The 23548-nt window shown below is 40.4% G+C and overlaps 1 protein-coding gene across 6 annotated transcripts in view; it reads right to left on the reverse strand.

Annotated features, from left to right (window-relative positions):
• TNK2 (tyrosine kinase non receptor 2) overlaps nucleotides 1-23548 on the reverse strand; it is a 288277-nt gene that overhangs the window by 58290 nt on the left and 206439 nt on the right. For all 6 annotated transcript variants that reach the window (XM_089680116.1, XM_089680117.1, XM_089680115.1 and 3 more), the window contains 6 exons: nucleotides 21206-21412; nucleotides 19579-19731; nucleotides 16680-16957; nucleotides 14597-14723; nucleotides 6770-6916; nucleotides 1602-1696 (listed from right to left, as the gene is read on the reverse strand). In XM_089680116.1, the coding sequence (XP_089536242.1) occupies nucleotides 1602-1696; nucleotides 6770-6916; nucleotides 14597-14723; nucleotides 16680-16957; nucleotides 19579-19731; nucleotides 21206-21412 (1007 nt within the window). The remainder of the gene's footprint in view (nucleotides 1-1601; nucleotides 1697-6769; nucleotides 6917-14596; nucleotides 14724-16679; nucleotides 16958-19578; nucleotides 19732-21205; nucleotides 21413-23548) is intronic.

Raw genomic sequence — 23548 nt, forward strand, 5'->3', positions numbered from 1 at the left:
AACCTAACCATAGGGTGAGTCAATGGCACACTATGAGTAACCCCTGATTTTCCAGTACATTAGGAAAGTGTTACACATTAACACCTTTTACAGCAAACCGATGCATATAACAAGTCACTAGAAAGAACGATCACTAAAGAACAATCCTAGACTATCAACAAATCACATAAGCTGCTTTCAACAAAACACCAATAAGCTTTAGGGAATTAAGAAATTTGGCTTGCTCTAATATCAGGTGGGTAAAGGTCTAAGAAAAACTACCAGTTACTACTATATCAGAAATATTCCACCTATATTTCCATCTTCTACAATAGCTTTACATACCATGAAGCATGTTCTGTAAAGAGTACCTGTAGTGTCTGCCTGAAATACAAACAAAGCTAGTCTGAACATAATAATTTATCATCTCACCTCCTGCAGAGCACTGCCTTAATGATCGTATACAAACACAGACATTCTGAAAATCAATTTTTGCAGAGGCATAGGTAGTCACTGCCTAATGTGAGATGGATAGCGCTTGATGGGTATTTATTCCTCATGTAGATGTTAGGAATTTTTTGCCATCTAAACAACATTATTTAAATATTAAACTATGGAAGGTTTAAAAAGAATCATTTCCCGTACAAAAGCATCCATCTATTTCTAAGAGACATTTCCATATATTCAAAAGCACTGAACCTGTAAAAGTCAGATTGGTTGTCAGAAGCCTTGTGACATGAAAACCCCACCAATAAAAGATACCCCTCTTACTGACTGTGCAAACCAGTCAAACATCATAAATGCCTACTGTACAAAGTGAATAGTTTGTAATAAAATACAGCAGGTCCCAGCAATACTACTACAATGTGGCATGATAAAAGTAAAAAAAACAAACAAGCTACACAGCAGCTGCATGTACAGTGAAGTTGGCCAGTCATTATGAAGGAATGCAGTCATTGGGCTTCAAGACACCTGAAAAACTACCAGGCTTTTTCATATACAATACACTTGAATGAGGCAATGGGTACTCCATTCCAGATAGAACCTATATTAATCTCTATGGGTTCATTTAAAACTAATATATCAATTTGTCTATTCAGTGCAAAGTGACAGGTTCTCCTAAAAATCCAACAACTTAACCCACTGATACCTGCATTGTGCCTATCCATCTGTTGGCAACCTTGGTCTCATTCCTTTTTTGTGTCATATTGGTCAGTTTCAGAGCTTACAAGTTGTTAATGACCTTTACCAATGACTGACCAGTCTAAATAGTGACTGGCAGCTTATGCTTAAACACTGCATCCTGGGAAAAATAGCAGGTGATCATCCATATCCAGAAACACTAGATATATTCCACAGGTTCTGACAAACTAATGGAGTGGTAGGGAAGCATGATGAAGGAGCCAGTGGGTTGAATGGGGAAATAATAGCTCTATAGCTCTTCAAATACATTACTTATTGAACATATTATGTGATATTGTAAGTTTTGAGAGTGCTTGTTATTGTTTAACAATCCTTTTCAATGTATAGTGCCACCAGTGCAGCGGTTCAGTATTGCAGGATGAATACTTGTGTATGAAGCAATGAAGATGTTAAGTTCCCAGGTGGGAGGGAACTGGTACCTGCCCTCGATGACAGTTATTACATCATTAATCTGGATGTGCAGCTTGTCCGGCTCCTGAAAATCTTGCAGCGCTCGCATATCTGTTGGCTGGGCCTAGAGTACAAAGGACAAAATAAAGTACTGTCAGCAAATGTAACTATTGCTTTACAAAATATAAACCATTGAAACCTTTTAAACTTTTGACAGAAATAAAGAACGGCCTCGAAATCTGCAACCTAATAGATATTCCACTAGGAATCCAAAGCAGACATATGTATTTAATACTGTGTAACATTAATGAGACTTTGCTAGGGACCTTTCATAGAGTATGGAGTCCCATTGTGTCTGGATCAACACATGCAATGTGATATTTTTCATTTATTACTCCTTTAAGGAAACCCTGGCAAAATTGTTATTTTGTTAAATAGTAATATTAATCTTACAACATTCATATTACATTTTATAACAACGGTGCTCACTGATCTGTATAGACAAATGTAAACATTGTGACATGTCCCAATGGAATTTATATGTGAGCTTGTTCACTTCAACACTTCAGAATTGATGGGTTTTGTTTTTTTCCCTTGCACATTATTAGGTATTCAAATCCACCACCCTCTATAACAATCATATAACATTTAATTTTCTGAAATATCACTGTGCTCTCATTACAGCTAATGGATTGACTGGATTGGCTGCAGTGACATGGAGGTCAATAGGAGAACCAGGGGAGTTGCAAGAGTCCATGGATAATGAGTCTCCCAAAGGAGACTTCAGGGAACCATTTCTCATTAACACAGAGGAGTTTAATGGGGTGGACATTGTGAGTGGCAAGCAAATTCCTCTGTTCTTTACAGATCCCTAGATGATCTTGTTACAGTTTTTGTTTTACATCTGCAATTACAGAAATACAGTATATCTGTTGATCCTGTTAGAAATCCAGTGTCCTTAAAACTTCCTGTGCATTGAACTGATATCACATGCAAATGTAGAAATAAACGTTTACAGCTTTCCAAACTATCTCTTTGTATTTGAGATGGGGAGGGAGGGTAGAGTTTGTAGTCCAAATTAGGACAGAAGCCCAGGGTGACAATGCAGCTCCTCCACAGATACAGTGAAGTAAGAGAGCATTGATACCCTAAGACAGAAGCAGTTCCATTGGCAATATCAGCAGTTGAAGATAATGAATACAAAAATACATCCATTACATATAGTATAAGGACTGGTAAGCTGCAAAATCAGGATTTTTGGTTTACTGTAAAATCCTTGTCTTGGAGTACATCACAGGACACAGAGCAGTTCACATTCATAACTATGTGAGTTATGCTGCCACCTTTAGGTGAACAGACACAGGTCATAAACAAGCAAGATTCCCTGCTCAGGTATACCACCTTCCAACTCAGCTAACCTTCAGTAGCACCTCTGGAGCAAGCTATAGGGAGCATACAAAAGGGTGGGACAACCATGCTGTCAAAGCCAGTGACCGTGAAGAAGAATGTAAGATTGGACCATGCAACATCAACTCTGGTCAATCTGGAAGAGTCCACAGCTCATCTGCGAAGATATTCGTGATGTCTGCATTCCAAGTTCTTTTGGGCCAAGCAGGTGCGACAAAAGTCACCAGGATACCCTCCACCTTTATCCTGTGACAAGCTGCAGTGAAGGGAAGGCAAAGTTTAGGGAAAACCAAAACGTAGTCACTAGGGCTTCCACCACAAACGCTAGAAGATCCCTGGTTCTGGACACAAACCTGTCCAGCTTGTTGTTGAATCTGGACAACAAAATATCCACATACTGTGTCCCCTACCATAGACAAATCTCTGTAAATACCTCTGGATGAAAGGCCAATTCTTCTGGATTCAGCTGTGGATGGCAGAAACATTTGGTGAGAATAGAAAATTGGGGCGTGTAGGTAGGCATCCTTGGTATCTACTGACACGAGGAAGTACTGTTAAAGAAGCAAAGCAATCACTGACTCGGTGGATTCTATTCTGAATTTTTATATTTTCAGGAACATGTTGAGACCCTTGAGATCAGGAATAGGTCAAATGTCTCCATTAGGATTGAGAACCATGAAGAGGTAAGAATGGAAGTAGTGAGACCTGCAAAGGTGCATTGAGGGACAGCAGTCTTTTTAGGGCCACAAAGAAAACTGGGGAAAAGCAGCAAAACTTCAGTTTGTACTCCCTGGACACCACAATGCAGATCTGATCGTGGCAAGGCCAACAGATAGCCCCCCGATCTGCACAAGTGGGGAGCCCTTTCACTGTGAGGAGCATTTGCTTCTGGAATTTGAAGGACTTGGAGGTCTAGTTCTTACAAAACTGGGACATAAGCTTCTGCTCAGAGCACAAATATGGTTGCTTACGAAAAATAACTCTTCTTGGATTCCAAAGATGTCACTGGTTTCTGACCTGTCACCTTTGCTTCCTTTTGTTCGAACTCAAAGGGCAGTCTCTCAATCTACTTCTTGCAGAGAAGTTCTGAGACCAACATCTGAGCCACAGGAACGTTCTCGCGCAAACAAGCACAGCGCTCACCCGTAAAAGCTATCTTACTGAGATTTCAAAGGCATCCACTGAGAAACTCAAGGCTCTTGGAAAACCTTCCAAAAGTTGTCAAGTTGAACCTTCTGGAACTAAGTTTCTGCAAGAGAGCACATGTTTTGTCCAGACTGTAAGGGCTGGGCAAACTCCCACCACAGTCAACACTGGCTGCAGAGGCACTCTTATCTGAGAGAAGGAAGCATTAAAAAGGGCCCCCAACCTCTTATCCATAGTGTCTTTAAAAACCGGGTCCTCATCCATTGGGTCTGTCAGGGTCTTATGTAAGAGCTCTGCCACCACTACTGTAATCCCATAATAAAAAAAAAAATTGCCCACATGTCCCAATACACAGGGAAACACTGCCAAGGGAAGCGGACATGCTCCACTGATACACAGAGGTACTCAGTACAGCTGCAGGGCCAGAAGGCTTAATCTTTATCCATCATGGCAGGCGCGTCCCACGGGGCCTTCAGAAACTGGACTTCCCTCCAGGGGGATCACTGCCCTGGACCTGTAGAGCACCAGTCAGTGAGGTCACTGAGTACACTACACACTGTAGATTGCTTTCCACTAGATTCAGCAAAACTGGCAGACATTACAGGCCATCCCTACTTTTGAGTCCAGGGACTGGGTAGGAGAACTGAGAGCAGTTATGCCATGACAGGGATTGCTTCCTTTTCTTGGCCAGGGCACATTCACCTGACAGTGGCAGCATAACCTAAGTAGTCATGAATATGAACTCCTCTGTGTCTTGTGATGCAAGATTAAAAAATAATCAATTTGTTTGTGGGTTTAGAATAAGCTTTTAGGAATATTTCAACAGTTTTTAAGGCTGATCTGAACAGAGGTTTAATATTAGTCCACCTGCCCATAGACCTAACTTGGGTCTGTTAAGCATTGTCACAAGATGGAGGAAAAAACTGAACAGACATGGATGTAACAAAAGTGACATTGAGTCTATTATGCTCAAATTCAGCAGGTGATCTTTTCACAGATGCCCTCCCTATTGATCGTAACAGATGCCACCCATGAGAAAGGAGCCTAAGTTTACCTTTTATTCAAATTTGGTGCTACAGTCTTCTGTGAGGTTAAAGTGGTTCTAAAGTCTAAACTTTTTTTTACCCTAATGCATTCCCTACATTAAGGTAAAAAATGTACCACCAATTGTTGGACACCCACCTAACACTTACTTGACTCATCCATCGATCCAACACTATCCTGTCTGCAGCAGCTCTCTCCCCTCTCCCTGCCTCACAGGACACACTGCTGCTGTCAGTCAAATCCTGTGAGTACTGCACAGAATTGTTTATGTAAAATGAAATCCAGCACCTACATTAGATGCACAGTTTGTAGTTCCCTCCCACAGTCAAATAAAATATTCCATGCTGAGATTTAGTCAGTTCTTCTTATGCTCTCACCAAATAAAGTTGATCAAGCCCCTCAATCTATACGTGAATCTCTCCTTCCTCTTCTCCTCAAATGGCTTTTCCGTGTCCATGTAAACACACACACACACACACACACACACTTAAATCACATATAGTGCATTATTTCCTAAAATATTGGATCAAATGTGTATTGCACTCACATAAAAGAAAAAAAATGGCAAACTTATCCACCACGTGATTATTATTATTATTATACAGGATTTATATAGCACCAACAGTTTGCTCAGCGCTTTACAATATAACGGGAGACAATACAGCAACAATACAGTGATAAACTCTAATGTCCATCACCCTTACTCCTACCCTCTAATCAAGAATATCTTGCATCTATACAAGAATATCTTGCATCTACACTAAGTATCCTTGCATTATTCTTCCTTTTTTGTACTTCTAATTCGTCTCCCCAAAGAGAAAACACTCACAGTGTAATATCATAGTACAGTTTAAAAATGCTCAAGTTTATAAACTCACACTCTTTCCATCAATTCCATCACCCAAAACATGTGTCCCATCTACCTAGTGCGTCTCACACCGCCCTTTAGGTCATGCACTCTAGGACTCCCCATCACATAGAGCATATAAAAAACCCAAAGACCGCTAATTCAACTTCTGCACTTCCAAGCACCACTGCCTCTCCATATGTGCACCAACGAGAGTTGACCATAGTGCAGTATTATTTAAAACAGAGCTCTTTACCCGCACTTTACCCGCTAAAATGAATGCTTACAATATAATATAAAATTTCAGCATACAAGACCTTATCCAATATGGCCACCACTAAACTTCAGGTTGATGTCTGACATCACTTCAGGACACATTTTGTCACTTCAACTTCCTCATAGGATGTCAAACTGTGCACCTAGTTAAGCGCTGGATTTCATTTTACATACACTTTGTCTGCCCAGGGAGGTAGATCCGGTCTAGCTGTTTGGGAAATTTTTATATTTGATTTAAAATTTTGGTTTGTTTCATTTACTTTTTATTGATTGTGGCATTGTTTGTACATGACTCTTAGATGCTGATTTGACACATTATATATTGCACAGAACTGGTACATATAACATGTCTACTGTTCTAATTTGAAAAAAAAAGACGACTTACTTTACAACCACTTTAAGTGACACTGCCTTAATTTAGAAGTAATGGGTCCACCATTTAGCTAGATGTGCTTTTTCTCTGTGTCTTGGTCTTACCTCCACTAGAAAGTCTCTCAATGCAACAAATGTTGGTCTGTCCTCAGGCTTGTGAGCCCAGCACTGTAGCATAACATTATAAATGTCTTGTGGGCTGTCTTCTGGCCGCGACAGACGTTCACCCTCTTTATCAATCTTGTGTAGAATCTGCAAAGTTTACAGAAAAAAGTAAGATCGATTGTTAGTAAAGAATGGTGAGCCTGCAAGCAGCAGCTAACACGAACTTGGCGTATCTTGTACAAAAAGATATGGTAAAAACAAAAAAAAAAAAGAGTCTATGTCATCAATTTCATCCTCAACAACCAGTACAAAGCATTCTTTCATTTCCTAACTTGCACAAAAACGCTGATATCTGGTTGGCGGCCCCAGGCAACACTATTTCCTTCCTTGAGATTGTATGTGTGGACAAATAGAGTAAATACAGTGGGGGGAATTTATTAAAACTGAAGCAGACAGAATCTGGTGCAGCTGTGCATAGTAACAAGCCAGCTTTTATCTTTAGCTAGTGCAATTAAGCATTGAAAAAGAAGGATAGAAGCTGACTGGTTGTCCTGCACAGCTGCTCCAGATTCTGATGGCTGCAGTCTTAGTAGATTCCCCTCAACATGCTTTCCCTTTTTATTTAAACTCCCTTTAAAGAAAAGTTTAAATTCAAATTAAAAAAAAAGCACCTAGGAAGATTTGCAGGACTGTATATTAGACAGTGAATTTTAGGATCTACTAAACAATATTTTATTTTGGACATAAGCTATAGTTAATAAACTACAGAAGGTCAAAGCTAAATGGGTAAGAAATGCAGTCAATCTACCATATGTTTGGGCTCTGTGAGAGGGTGATGATCAGCTGGGCTGTCTGTCGTAAAACAACAAGCCAGAAGCTGAGCCAAAGCAGATATTTAAACAGGCACTTTGTGCAAGTCACAATTTGTAAAACCATTAATTGCCCCCTAGACCGACAGTGACCAGACCTACAGATAGGTTGCTCAGGTGACTGTATTGTGGGTGGGGGATGGGTCTAAGGTGCACTATCAGAAAGTAGAAAATCTGAGGAACAGCTCCAGATGGCCCAGGAGTGACAGATAATAGATTGAAAGGTACTTGCTGACTGCTTAACTGATAACCATTAAATACCACTGTCATATTGGTGGGTTTGAGAATCACATATGCTTCCTTTAAAGCGGAACTTTACACATAACAACTTGATAAAAAAATAATGTCCTTTAGAAAGGAACATAAATTCCACATTAATAATTATGCTCCCTAAATCAGTGTATACTGTAAATTGCCTGCAGCATTGCTCTTGTTTCTTCTTGCTGGTGGCTGCTATTTTGCTGAAGCCCAAAGGCCCTGAGCAGCAATAAATCATAAAGCGGAACTAAACCCATCGATTTAATGGTTTCAAGAAACAGTTACATTACTGGAATGCTAGGATTGCTAACATTCAGATTTACTTCTGCTCTCTACCGAACTGTCAAATCAAATGGCTGGTGTCATAACTGATCGCATGTGCAGTACTATGATAGTTGCAGATCAAACAGAAACAGCTTCCTTGGCTGTAAAGGATAGGGAGGTTTAGTTCTGCTGTAAGGCTGTCAGAAGATAGTCCTCTACAAATTTGGCAGTGCCTTAAAATAGAGAGTAACTGAGCACGTGCAAAGCACAGTGAAACAGTGTATTACTGGATTCTAAGCCATATAGGCACTTATTTGTAATGTTTTACATAGCTATATCTGTAAAAGGGGTCAGCCTGAAGTTATCTAGCAGGACTTAATTTTCTGACTAAAGTTTTACTTTAAGCACGTGAAAAGAATAAGCAACCGTTTTTACAATTAAAAAATGTTAACAGTCCATACTGTGGAAAATGCTGAAACAAAAAAATTAACACAACTTGAGAAACATTTCAGAGACGTAACTTGAGAAAAAGTTTTCTCTTCTTTTCACTAACTCCACTCATGGTTTTAAAAACAATCATGGACACAAATACAAAAACATAGCAAGACAACAGAATGTGTAACAATGTATGTCAGGTTTTTATTTATGCCTCATAAGAATGAAGCATATTTCTATAAAAACTACTCTATTTATGTTTCACAAATTCACTATAAATACAGATCAAACAGAGGACCTATAATGCAGGGAATCAGTGGGCTGCCACTGCTCAATTCCTCTTCTAAAAATCCTTCATGCTTGGCTGTCATGCTGATCCAGTGGCTTTAAATACTTTGATGTGCTCATCTAGAACAAGTAAGTAGATCGTGAGCGCTGATTTCAGTCTGACTTCAATGGCTGCATGCTCATACTATGCCAGTGACTCAAGGTGGAAGGCACAAACTGCCAGGCAACAAGCATTTTCAGAATGAAATGAGAAATGATGCATTGTATATTATAATGGAGTTTATATATAATGAATACAGGATTCCAGACATTCAAGGCTCAAACTGACCTTCACATCACCTACACGCAACATACAAAAATTGACCAACATTTCCTATTCCCAAAAGAGGCTGTTAGGAAGAATATAAACTATTTTCCTTCAAACACCTTTTATCTTCACTGTAATGAACAAGGTTAATTTGTCAATACACTTTACCCCCTTCCTGCCCAAGCCAATTTTCAGCTTTCAGCGTTCTCACACTTTGAATGACAACTGCGCAGTCATGCAATGCTGTGCCCAAACTAGTTTTTTATAATTTTGCTCACACAACTAGAGCTTTCTTTTGGTGGTATTTAATCACTTGGGGTTTTTATTCTTAGCTACATTAACTAATTGCCGACCGCAGATAGCCGAATGACGGCTGCACTGCGGCCGGCCAGTTCTGGGTGGACGTCATATGACATCCTCCCAGAACACGCTCGGCGCGCACCTGGCGATCTCCGTGATTGCTGTGTCCTACGGACACAGCTGATCACGTGACGTGGTAAAAGGCCAATCACAGCGGCCTTTTACCACGTGATCAGCCGTGTCCAATGACACGCTGATCACCGGGAAATGCAAATGCCGGTTCTCGGCTGCACTTTCCTCACGCTGTCAGATCGTGAGGAAAGTACTGCCGAAAACCGGCAGTTGTCAGAGCGGGGATCAGCACCAATCATCAGGGTCACTGATCACCAGTGCCCTGATGATCGGTGCCCAGCAGTGCCACATACAAGTTCCGCCCACCTGTGCCCAGCAATGCACCCACCTGTGCCCAGCAGTGCCACCTACCTGTGCCCAGTAGTGCCACCCACCTGTGCCCAGCAATGCGCCCACCTGTGCCACCCAGCAGTGTCACCACCTGTGCCCAGAAGTGCCACCTACCTGTGCCCAGTAGTGCCACCCACCTGTGCCCACCAGTGCCACCCACCAGTGCCCATCAGTGCAGCCCAGCAGTGCTGCCAGTCAGTGCCACCAGTCAGTGCCCAGCGGTTGTGCCATTCAGTGCCCAGCAGTGCCGTCAGTCAGTGCCCAGCAGTGCTGTCTATCAGTACCCATTATCAGTGTTGCCTATCAGTGCCACCAATCAGTGCCGCATATCAGTGCCACCTATCCGTGACACCTCATTAGTGCCGCCTATCCGTGCCGCCTATCAGTGCCCTTCAGTGCTGCCTATCATTGCCGCCTATCAGTGCCCATCAGTGCTGCCTCATCAACGCACATCAGTGAAGGAGAAAAATTACCTGTTTGAAAAATTTTATAATAGAAACAAAAAAACTTTTTTTTTTTTCAAAATTTTTTGCAATTTTTTTGCTTATAGCACAAAAAGTAAAGTGCCCAGCAGCAATTAAATACCACCAAAAGAAAGCTCTATTTGTGAGAAAAAAAATGATAAAAATTTCATATGGGTACAATCTTGCATGACTGTGCAATTGTCAATCAAAGTGCGACAGCGCTGAAAGCTGAAAATTGGCCTGGTAAATAAGGGGGTATAAGTGCCCGGTAGGCAAGTGGTTAATGAAAAAAGTTTTGAAACAAAGTTTTTCTTTTTTTCGGTTATAAAGTTTTGCAAGTAAATAATTGTTCTTCATAAATTTCGGCCAAGGTGTATTCTGCTACATTTATTTGGTGAAAACAACCCTACCAGGTTAGTACTGACATCAAATCTAATTGATGTCAGGACAATACAGATAACCCCCAAATGATCCCTTTTTGCAAAGTAGACAGTCTGAGGTATTTAGTAATTTTTCCTTTTTTTTTTTACATACTGTCACCAGTGCAGTACAGCGTTATCATATAACTGGTGTGGCGGTGATCACGGACACTGACTGGCGACAGTACGAAAAAAAATGTAAAAAAATTTTAAATGATTTTTTTATTCTATTTTTTTCCATAATACACTGTGACCAGAGTAGTATAACGTTACCATAGTAAGATTGTACAACTTTGGGGAAGTGATTGGTATTTTTTTTTACATATTATAATTGCGTATAGCAAAGAATCTCTTTGCTATAAGCAAGCTTTTAACTGAATGAAAAATGAAATCAATTCATTCAGGTTTTTTGTTTTGATTAGATGTGATTGGCCACAGCTAATCACATGAGACAGATGAGCTGTGATTAGCCCGGTCTTTACATGTGATCACTGTGACCTATCACAGCTAGTGACACAATTGTATACAATGGATGGCATGAAAGGAAGTCATCCATTGTTTACAATTGTCATGTGACCTACTGTGATTGGTCATAGCAGGTTACATGGTACTGGCAAGGGGCTGGTACACAGATCTGTCATCGGCTCTGTCCAAGGTGCACAGCCATCGATAGATCTCGCCACAGCGCAGCCCCGCAGGCACGCGCAAGGCGAGATCCAAGAAGGACGTCATACAATGTCCACCCGGAAAAATGTCCCGCTCGGTTGTCATTCTGCTATTGACCGGGCGGAAACAGGTTCAAAACTGGTATGAAACTCAAAATAAAAATGTCATATATTACAGCTTAGCAATATTGGTTGTAAGCCTCAGATGTGAAATATGAACAAAGCATATCCCTAGTGTGTGCTTGTCTTAATCCAGAGCACTAAGTGTCATTTCTGTCTGTTATCTCATTCCTCTGCTATCAGCATGAGTCACTTCTGATGAGTTTTCCTGACACAGAGAAAAATGGTGATGGGGAGGGACCTCCAGCAGATTGACAGTCATAGCTCTGTTCCTGTGTGCTGTGTGGAGGGGGTGTGTCCCTTTCCAGTGGACATAGCGGATGACAGATCACACCACAGCGTGGCCTGTGGGGCGTGTCCGAGACCCATTCTTGGGAGGACGCCATATGACGTCCACCCATAACAAGAGAGCTCCCGTCCGGCCACCATATTACAATAGGCCTGGCAGGAAGCATTTACAGCAACAGTCTCTTTTTCCTTTTAGGATAAAGGTTTTGTCTAAATGAATAAAACCTGACCATTGTAACTACTCATGTCAGTGTTAATTGGTTTGTCTTGAAAAAAAAGGGGTGCTGTTGCGCTTAGGAAAAAAATTAAATGTATAAAAATTGCAATATATATATAATACCTATATAGCAGCAGTCCTAATTGTGAACTCCTATACACAAAATCATAAATATTTAAAATGGACCGCGCTAAGGTCATAAAATCAACTAAATCCAGTGTACAAATTAAAATGATAATGAACAAAATTCAAATAAAATATTGGTATTCAGTCCCAACATGTGAATTTTTAGTGCAATTGTATCTTTGTATTGTATCTTTAACGGTGAACCTCCGTACTGAAGTGACAAGTGCTTCACTGTGTTCACACTGGTGCCCCACATAGATGTAAACTCACTTACCTATCTCTAGGTAAGTCAAATGCGCTTTTGGGTCTATCCTAGTATGCAATATGGTATTGATGGCCAATAATCCTTCACCCTCTTAACCATGGTTGCTGGTGGTAACCAATAACCCTCCACTTTTAGCAAGGATCAGTAGGGGGATTGCCCGCATATGAAACACCAATTGTGGGGGATCAGCTTCAAGTGAAGCTTGCACAGAGGTCAGTCAAGCCGCATATAAGGTTAAGGGCTTCCTGCTCACATTTATTCAAGGCAAAAGTAAAGCAAAGGTTCAACATAAGACAGATTGCCCACACAGGGGTAAAGATCACAGTCCAAAAGCAAAGGTTCAACAAACATCTGTTAAGCCTCCTGCCTAGTAAGTAGACCCTGCTGAGCCTGTTGGTCTCATGTTTGTCTGCAGGTCTGAAGCAGGCTCAGCAGGGTCAACTTACTAGCCAGGAGGCTTAACAGCTGTTTGTTGAATCTTTGCTTTTGGACTGTGATCTTTACCCCTGTGTGGGCAATCTGTCTTATGTTGGACTTTTGCATTGAATAAATGTGAGCAGGCAATCCCTCTACTGATCCTACTGAGTGAATGCCACTAATTTATTTGAATTTTTTCATTGTTATCACTTTAATTTGTAGACTGGATTTAGTTGATTTTATGACCTTAGCGCGGTCCATTTGAAATATTTAATTGGTTTGTCTTAACTGTCTAATTCTACTAACAGTGTATGGCCAACATTACTCTGGCCAGTTTGCCAAGTGAAAACAAACAGAAAAAAAGCCTGAAAATTGAAAATAATGTAGCCACCACATTAAAGGATTGGTAAACTGTGCCAATTTAAAGTGGAACATCACCTTAAAGGGAAAGTTCCACTTTAAGTCTTCCATCCCCCACCTCTAACACTTTTGGGCATTTTTGGTTGGGGGGGGGGGCGGTGCAGGTATCTAGTTTTTGCAGGTACCCACTCCCACTTCCGGTCGGATTACCTAGGCGATTCCACCAGAAATTCGTACACCCTCCCCAACTCCTTGGGACATGTCACAGGTCCTATGAGACTGGGGGACATTTACATAGCGCACCACAGCTCACGCATGTGCATTGGGAAGCTGGCTGTGAAGCCACAAGGGGTCACAGTAAGCATGCCGATGCCAAGGACCCGAAGACCAATAAACAACTAGCCTGGATGAGGATGGTGCTGGATCTTTGGACAGGTAAGTGTCCTTTTATTAAAAGTCAGCAGCTACAGAATTTAATTTTTTGCAAACAGATTGAAGATCCTCTTAAAATGATTGTTTTGGATTATATCATTACATTTTTATTACAGAAAACTTTAATAAAAATGTACAGAACTGACACCTGTAGGCAGGATGACAAAATAGAATAGAAGAACAAACCATCTCTCCTTTGCATGGAAAGCAGAAGTCATGATACACCATTTAAAAACCATGTATTTACAGATCTACAGTGGTGATATCCCAGTCTCTAAAGGAAACAGTTTTAAGGCTCTTTTACACTAGCGTTGCCCTCTGAAGAGCAATCTGTGTGAATCACTTTTCATGTAGTGAGAAGGTGTTATGTTGCCTCTTCACCACCAGTTTTAACTCCTAAAAACCCACACCATCAACCTATGCACACAGGGTGGGGCGATTGTGGCACAGACCCATTTACTTGAATGGGATGTGTTCTGTGGGCAGTACTGCCTGATAAATGCGTCCGAGGGGAAAAAAGTTTTACAGAGCAGTGATGTGAAGATTGCAGCCACAGCACTTGTATATCCTCTCAGCCACTGCCTTTAGTCTAATGGGGAGCAGTTAGGGGGCAGTAAAAAAAACCAGCTAAACTATGTATTTTTTCCTCCCCCAAAGGCAAATTGAAACTAAGTTTTACCTTGTTTTGGGCACCCTAAAGGCTTCGACCCCACACTGCTAGATTCCATTATGTTCAGATTAGCTCCAAATGTCTAAAGAATACAAACTACAGCAGTTATTTGTGTTCTAAGTTATACACCCCTATTTCTTTTCATATGTTTAACCTTACAACGGTATAGAAGATTGTTTTTAGATCTATATGCTGTCTTACCTGGCTCCCATTAAGCCCTATCCAAGGTTCTTGTCCATATGTGAACATTTCCCACAGTGTCACACCAAACATCCAAGTATCACTGGCATGTGAGAATGTACGAGTCTTCAGGCTCTCTGGTGCACACCTATCAAATTAAGATATTGTTGAGACAGCATAAACAAAATGCATCAAACTATAAATGTAGTAATTCATTATTAAATACATTATTTACTATTATATACTATTTGAGACATCAGTAAGATGCCAGATCATTCAGTTAGTAGGGCATCCCTAAGATGCACACATACAGTTCCTTGCTGTCCTATAATTCAAATATTAACGTTTTGCATAATTTGTGGTTCTGCTCCACGGATGACCCCCATTCACCATAGCCCACAAAATATGGATAATGAATAATGAACAAACATACAGAGGCTGGCATCATTACCTGCACATTCTAACACAAAAAGGTGCACTAGGATATGCTGGCACACTGCTGAGTGTGGGGCATTTTATGGCATTGCAGCTCTCTGCTATTTTAAAGTGGGTCAGCTTGCAATCAATACCTTATCACCTTAATATTAATATGTGGACTACATGGGAGGCATGAAGAGGTCTTGAAAGCTGCTGATGCTTGTACAAGAGGTCTGCACATCATGGTACCATAGAAGGAGTGTGGCAGTCAGGAAGAGGGAAGACAGGTGAAACAGAAAGAACATTCTAATATTTTTCCTATGGATGTCAGCCCTCCCTTCCAGCTTATGAACCCAGTTACAAGGCGCTTCTGGTGGCACATGGTGGGAGGGACTTTAGCTACGTACAGCTATCATTCATGTCCTGTATGGCAGGAGAAAATGCACACTATGTTGTATGGCATTTTCAAGACTGTCTACTTCATGTGAGCAGCAGACTCACCCTAAACCAACTGTTCAGGGCTGATGCATGAAAACCGTAAAAAAAAAAAGGAATGAGCCAAATATCAGTTCAGTTCCTAACAGCAACCCATCAGGCTTCACTTTTCAGTGTATATAAAAGTTAACTAAGAATTCTGTTGCTACATGTAACAACGTCAACCCTGCTATTATGCTATCTCTAGTTGTAATAATTCAGCTGTTTTTGTTTAGAGTGGTAAATTCTCCAATATTCGATGTGTGTAAAAAGTCCTCTTGTATGATGCAACCTAGAGCAACAGTCCCATATTTTTTACATATACAGTACACACATGCTGAACATTTTCAAATGTCTATTATTCCTTCTTCATCATCAAACTTAAAGTGGTTGTAAAAGCTCAAGGTTTTTTAACTTCATGCATTCTATGCACAAAGGTAAAAAACCTTTCTGTGCAGCAGCCCCCCTAATACTCACCTAAGCCCCCTCTCAATCCAGCGATCTGCAATGGAGTCTTGACTATCCCTGGACTCCCTCTCCTCATTGGTTGAGACAGTAGTGGGAGCCATTGGCTCCTGCTGCTGTCATTTAAAGCCAGTGAGCCAATGAGAAGAGAGGGGGGTAGGGCCGATCCACGGCTGTGTGTGCGAATGGACACACGGAGCAGCGGGTGCCCCATAGCAAGCTGCTTGCTGTGGGGGCACTTGACAGGAGGGAGGAGCCAGAGAGCCTGCGGTGGACTAGAGAAGAGGAGATCCAGGCTGCTCTGTGCAAAATAATAGCACACAGCAGGTAAGTATAGACATGTTTATTATTTTTAGAAAAATAAATGTAAGCCTTTAGTATCACTTTAACACCAGACACACCAAAGCCTCCACCAACGACAGGAATCGCACTCACGCTCTCTTTTACCTCTCTCTTTCAAATCAGGCAAAAGTGTTTTTTTCAGGTAGACATTTCCCCATTTAGCAGCAGGAATTTCAGCAATACAAGATCCCAGGTGGCAGGTTTCTTATACTGGCTCCTCAACTTTGTACATATGTACTGTATGTAAGTTCACTGGGAATTTATATGTTGGATGTAGCAGCTGATTTTTTGGATAAAATGATTTGGAAATTTTGCCCCTCAATACAATTTTTTTGCATATAAACAACATTTGCATAAAAATTATTTTAGACTAACAAAAACGTAAAGTTTTTAGCTAAATTCTTACCAAGCAAAGGGCACCTTCCGATGTTCTTGCATGACATAGTGATCATCATTTTTTGGCAGTGCTCTCATAAGTCCAAAGTCCCCAATCTTAACCAGGTCATTAGAAGAGAGCAAGATGTTCCTGGCTGCAAGGTCCCGGTGAATGAAACGCTTTGATTCTAGGTAGGCCATACCATTAGCAATCTGGATAGCGTAGTGACATAGAGTGGAGATGAGAAAATGACCCAGGTTCTTACGCAAGCGGTCCAGCAGAGATCCTAGTGGGGCAAGCTCTGTCACCTGTATGAGATAAACAATCATTTTGTAGGTGCTGCAGTGAATTGTAGGTTTTTGGCTTCTTCTATAGCTAGGAAACTAAGTTAAAAATATATCAAAACTCAGTCTTTGGATTTTTTTGGTTTCCCTACCAACTATTCCTTGTTTAGGTTTGACCTCTCATGTACAGTTTACACTAAGCATTATCAACCCTTACAGTTGATAACAAAGATGAATAGAACCAGTACCAGATGAATCTTAACTTCAGGCAAAAGTGTTTTTTTTCATATTTTTTTATTTTGGATAGAAGAAGGAAGTATTAGATTCCTGGTCAGATTTTTATGGCTCTATGGGGAGATTTACCAAAACTGGCGCACTCAGCATTTTGTGCAGCTGTGCATGATAGCCAATCAGCTTCTACCTTTAGCCTGTTCAATTTAGCTTTGATGATAAAACCTGGAAGCTGATTGGTTTCTATGCAGAGCTGCACCAGATTTTGCACTTTCCAGTTTTAATAAATAATCCTGTGTGTCTCCATCAAAGATTTCCCTTCATTTTTCAGAAATGTGACAAAAAAGAAAAAAAAAAAAAGGAGTACAAATCTCTGAAAAGTGAGGGAAAATCCACTTTTGACAGTTGTCGCTGGAACATGTGTTCCCACTGAAGGGTTGCCTTGACCACTGAAAAATATGGCTTTTTTTTGTAAAATTTAGACATTTTTGGTAATGTTCGTCATTATATGATGAAAATGGATCCAACCAACAAGGATACTGACTGAGATTCTAACCCTTTTCCACTCTATCCAAAGTATGAAAATTTGTTTTGGCTGGAGTTCTGGTGGGGGAGCGTTTTTTTTGGCACTTATGCCTAAATTAGACAATATGCTGCCAAGGATGCAAACTGCAACCTGTGTTCTGAAATGCACAAGGCAAGCTACTGTAGGTCCTCTAGAAGTACCTAGTTTGATAAGAAAACTGGTCTAGTTGCACAAAAGCAAATCTGTCAACACTTAAAGCAGGAAATAGCCTCTGATGTCAACTAGATAACTGGTTCATATGGGGATGGTAGTGGCAGTAGAAAGCAGGGAGTGGAAATGAAAATGGAAAGTTGTGCAAGAGATAGCATCCTGGCAAGAAGATGTATATGTGTGCAGATGTTCTGCTGCTTGAGAAGGGGTGGGTTGATATGAAATGCCAACTCATGACACTTTCAATTCTATGTATGAATGCTGCAACATACTAAAGTGTGTAAGTGTGTGTGTGTATATATACACACACATACACATACTATATTACCAAAAGTATTTACACGCACATGAATTTTAATGGCATCCCAGTCTTAGTTTGTAGGGTTCACAAGGTTTAGGAGGGTGTCTATGGGAATGTTTGACTATTCTTCCTGAAGCGCATTTGTGAGGTCAGGCACTGATGAGAAGGCCTGGCTTGCAGTCTCCACTCTAATTCATCCCAAAAATGTTCTACCGGGTTGAGTCAGGACTCTGTGCAGGCCAGTGAGCTTCCTCCACCCCAAACTCACTCATCCATGTCTTTGGGGACCTTGCTTTGTGCACTGGAACAAGAAGAGGTCATCCCCAAACTGTTCCCACAAAGTAGGGAGCATGGAATTGTCCAAAATGTTTTGGTATGCTGATGCTTTAAGAGTTCCAGGGGTTTTTTTTTAGGAGTTGTTTTTCAGCCCAACCCCTGAAAAACAACCCCACACCATAATCCTCCCTCCACCAAACTTTACACTTGGCACAATGCAGTCAGGCAAGTACCGTTCTCCTGGCAACCGCCAAACCCAGACGCGTCCATCGTGATTCAGAAGCGTGATTCATCACTCCAGAGAATACATCTCCACTGCACTAGTGTCCAGTGGTGGCGTGCCTTACACCACTGCATCTGACGCTTTGCATTGCTCTTGGTGATGTAAGGCTTGGATGTACCTGCTCGGCCATGAAGCTCTCTATGCACTGTTGTGCTAATCTGAGGGCCATACAAACTTTGGAGGTCTTTAGCTATTGACTCTGAAGACAGTTGGCGACTTCTGCGCACTGTGTGCTTCAGCATGCATTGACCTCATTTTACATGGCCTACCACTTTGTGGCTGAGTTGCTGTTGTTCCCAGTTGCTTCCACTTTGTTATAGTACAACTAATAGTTGATTGCAGGATATTTAGTAGCAAGGACATTTCACAGATGGACTTGCACAGGTGGCAAATTCTCACGGTACCATGCTTTAATTCACTGAGCTCCTGAGAGCAACTTATTCTTTCACAAATATTTGTAGAAGCAGTGTACATGCCTAGGTGCTTGATTTTTTACACTTGTGGTCATGGAGACATTTGGAACACCTAAATCCAATGATTTGTAGGGGTGTCCCAATACTTTTGGCAATATAGTGTATATTTATAATGTATTTCATAGCGAAGAAGACAACTAAATATCTTCTTAGTTAGAACATGAAGGATTTACTTAGCAAACTATTGAAGGTTTCCAGTACTAATATAATAATTAGCTATACAGCTACAAGCAATTTATTGTATAAATGTTTTGTACATAGTATAAAAACAAGAAAACATACTGCAAGTCTAATTAAGCATTAGAAGTCAATATCATATTATGATAATGTTTTGCTCCATCATACCATTTTCATAGGATGTGTAAGGACGACTCCATATAGTCTAATGAGATTGACATGGTCCAGGGAGTGCATTGCATTGACTTCTCTGATAAAATCATCTAGGGCATCTGGCTGTGTAAGAACATCTGTCTTCAAGCACTTAACTGCAACATTAAACTTGGTAGAAAGACACAGAAAATGTCATTACCACATTGTTTCCAATGCAGGTTTTAAGATCAATACCCCTTACACAAAATCCTCTAATATAAAAACCAAAAACAAAAAAAAAAAATGTTGCAGAACTGACATACACTTTATTAACTCACTAAAGTGAAAATATTAAGTGCAGCGCTAAATAAACAATGTGAAGTAATAAAACTGATTATTATAAGTGCTCAGAAATGAATGTCCATATAAATCAAGTGTTCAATATATCCATAAACAAAGTGTTCAATGAGTGTCCATCCACCACCCAAAAAGAGTGTTCTTGATTGTAGACAGCACAATTCAGATGTAAATGAACCATCACCATCTCCCAGTGAATTACAAACTGGGAGGACTTACAGTGGTGACGTCACGACATTGCGCGATCCCGGGTCGGCAGTGGCCACATATAAGCTGGCTTTTTTCTGTTTTGTGCAACTGAGTATACATATTGTTTTATCAATAAATTACTACACTATTGGAAGTACTTCTTGCTCCTAGTGAGCCTTATTTTACCAGGGTCTGGGCAGAGAGGATGGCGTCCACATATTGTTTGCTGTGACAAGATACATACGTTCCTACTGGGTTACATGGGCATGTGTGCTGTTGTAGTGGCAGCTAACAGCTCTGGTGAGTTTGTAATTCACTGGGAGACAGTGGTGGTTCATTTACATCTGAATTGTGTTGTCTACAATCAAGAACACTCTTTTAGGGTGGTGGATGGACACTCATTGAACACTTTGTTTATGGATATATTGAACACTTGATTTATATGGACATTCATTTCTGAGCACTTATAATAATCAGTTTTATTACTTCACATTGTTTATTTAGCGCTGCACTTAATATTTTCAATTTTTATTAGGTTTTTATACTACCTAATTGTACCAGCTGCTTTGCTAGTCAACGTGGATATATGTTTTTTATTAGATTAACTCACTAAAGTGCTGGCCATCAAATATTTGTGACATTTTCGCAAAAGATAGGTATTCATAATGGCGGAGTTTGGCCTCTATTAATTTTTCTGAAAAACTCTGTGCTGGCAGTAGGAGAGTTGGGTCAGTACTCTTTACACACAGCAGTCCATACTTGCCCTCGCTGTACACTGCTCCATACAACAGTGATGCTCTGGCATCAAGAGCACAAGGGGGAATATTAACCCACTGGAGAATTAGACCATTGCATTGTGTGAGGGAGCCTAACTGCATTACTGTGATAATTAAAGAGGATGTAACAGGATTTTAAAAAAAAGTAACCCATTTCTGATATTTCAGTATATCACATTTCTTAAATACGTTTCCGCCGGCAAATTTTGAAATAAAAAAAAAAAGAAGCAAACAAAATATTACCCCCCCCCCCCCCCAAAAAAAAAAAAAAATAAGAAAATGTGTTGCTATATATGGAAAAACATCATAGCTCCTTGGATAACAAGAAGTTTCAAACCTACCATTTTACCACTAGGGGTGTTCCACTCTCCTCTTCTAACAACACCAAAAGACCCATCTCCAAGCTTTTCAAAGAGGGAAATGTCCTTTTCACTAATAAGACAGGTCAGAGCCTGCTGACCTTCAGAAGGTGGGGGGCTAGGAGGTTTTCTAAAAGTATTTTGAGGCAGAGGAGAAAACTCTGAGTCTGGTCTCTTCCCACTGAATACCTGTTGCAAGAAAAACAATAATGTGTATCTATTCCATAACAGTGTCAAAAAGAGAGACATAAAGAGCATCAAAGCAGACAAAAATGAGCACATTACAGGATGTCCCTAACTTATACAGCAGGCCTTGATGCACTATTTGATTGGGCAATCAAGCTGATCATCGTAAGCACCCCCCTCAACGCTAAATGGTTTGTCTCAACCCACTAACTGCTACATCAGCAGGACAGCTTGTTCTGTTGAAAAACAACACACTTACTGGCATGATCACAAGGTGAAAATAAGAGAAAACTAATGCAGCCACCATATCTAAGAATTGGCAAGTTGCAAAATAATAAATGTTTGATTTTGGGTTTAATACTACATTCATGTTGCTAAATGAAAAGTTATGCACTTGGGGGCTAAAACCATAAATGCATCATACATTTTAGAAGGAGAACAGCTGTAGGAATCACTGGTTGAGAAGGATCTGGGAGTTCTGGTAGATCAAAGACCTAATAATAGCATGCAATGCCAAGCTGCAGTTTCTAAAGCAGCAAAATCCTCTCTTGTATTAAAAGAGATACAGACTCCAGAGAGAGAGATATCATATTGCCTCTGTACAAATCATTAGAAAGACCTCATCTGGAACATGCAGCTCAGTTTTGTGCACCAATTCACAGAAAGGACATTGGGGAACTGGAGAAAGTACAGAGAAGGGCAACCAAACTGATAAGAGGCATGGAGGAACTCAGCTATGAGGAAAGAGTAGCTAAAATGCATTTATTTTTCTCTGTTCAGAACAAGCGCCTAAAGCAGCAGTAAAGTACATAATGAGAGACTTACCTTAAAACGAAACCCTCCAGTGGCACACTGTCACCATTGACAAGACTTCCATCTTCACCCCGTCTTCATTCCGGGTTCCAGCCATTTGAATGGCCGAGTCGTGATGACATCACTCCTGTGTATGGCAACCCTTCAGAGCGCAGTGCGCCGTTGATGTCATCGGCTGTAAAAGTACTGAATATCTCCTAAACAGTGCATGTTTAGGACATATTCCTTGTACCCACAGGTAAGCTTTAATGTAAGCTTACCTGTAGATACAAGAGAGCAAGTGGTGTTTACTACCACTTTAACCACTTAACCTGCAGAAGGTTTTATTCCCTTCATGACCAGAGCTTATTTTGCTATTCAGCACAATGCTACTTTATCTGGTAATTGTGCATTCATGCAGCACAAATAGAGCTTTTTTCACACTAATAGAGCTTTCTTTTGGTGGTATTTGATCACTACTGGGATTTAAAGTTTTTAATATATAAATGAAAGACCAAAATTTTTGAAAAAAAACTGTTTTCTACTTTTAGTTATAAATGTCTTCATAAATTTAGGTCAAAATGTATTCTGCTATATGTCTTTGGTAAAAAAAAAAACAATAAGTGTATAATAATTGCTTTGTGCAAAAGTTATAGTATTTACAAACTATGGTATATATACTGAAATTTACACAGCTATGCTGCTATACTGGTAATGGTGGAGATCTGTAACTTAGAGTGTGACTGTGAAAGTGTGGTGGGCAATCTGGCATTAACAGACACTGCCTGGGAGGGTCACTAACTGACACTAATACAGTGATCAGTGATAATACTGTACACTGTACTAATGACACTGGCTGGGAAGGGGTTAACATCTAGGGACAATCAAAGGGTTAACTGTGTGCCTAACAAGTGTAATATGTGCTCCTTTTACTTACTAATTTGTTTTTTCTCCCTGTTTTTCAAGAAGAAAAAGCAGCCAGATTGCTGTTCTCTGTGCACAGAACTCAGTGTGTTTGTAAACACAGAATTCTGTGCTGTGATTGGACACAACTGACCAGTAGGTTTCAGCTGAAATCATTGACTGAAATCTGCTGCCAAACTCATGTGAGTGCAACCACAGCACAGGTCGGTGGGGGGCACGCATGCGCGTACCGAACCCAGAAAAAAATCAGGCAATATACAGGTGAAACTCGAAAAATTAGAATATCGTGCAAAAGTTCATTTATTTCAGTAATGCAACTTAAAAGGTGAAACTAATATATGAGATAGACTCATTACATGCAAAGCAAGATAGTTTAAGCCGTGATTTGTCATAATTGTGATGTTTATAGCTTACAGCTCATGA

Source organism: Staurois parvus, unplaced genomic scaffold (assembly GCF_062004578.1).
Source record: "Staurois parvus isolate SC_StPar_1 unplaced genomic scaffold, SC_StPar_1.0 ptg000235l, whole genome shotgun sequence".
NCBI classification, from domain to species: Eukaryota; Metazoa; Chordata; class Amphibia; order Anura; family Ranidae; genus Staurois; species Staurois parvus.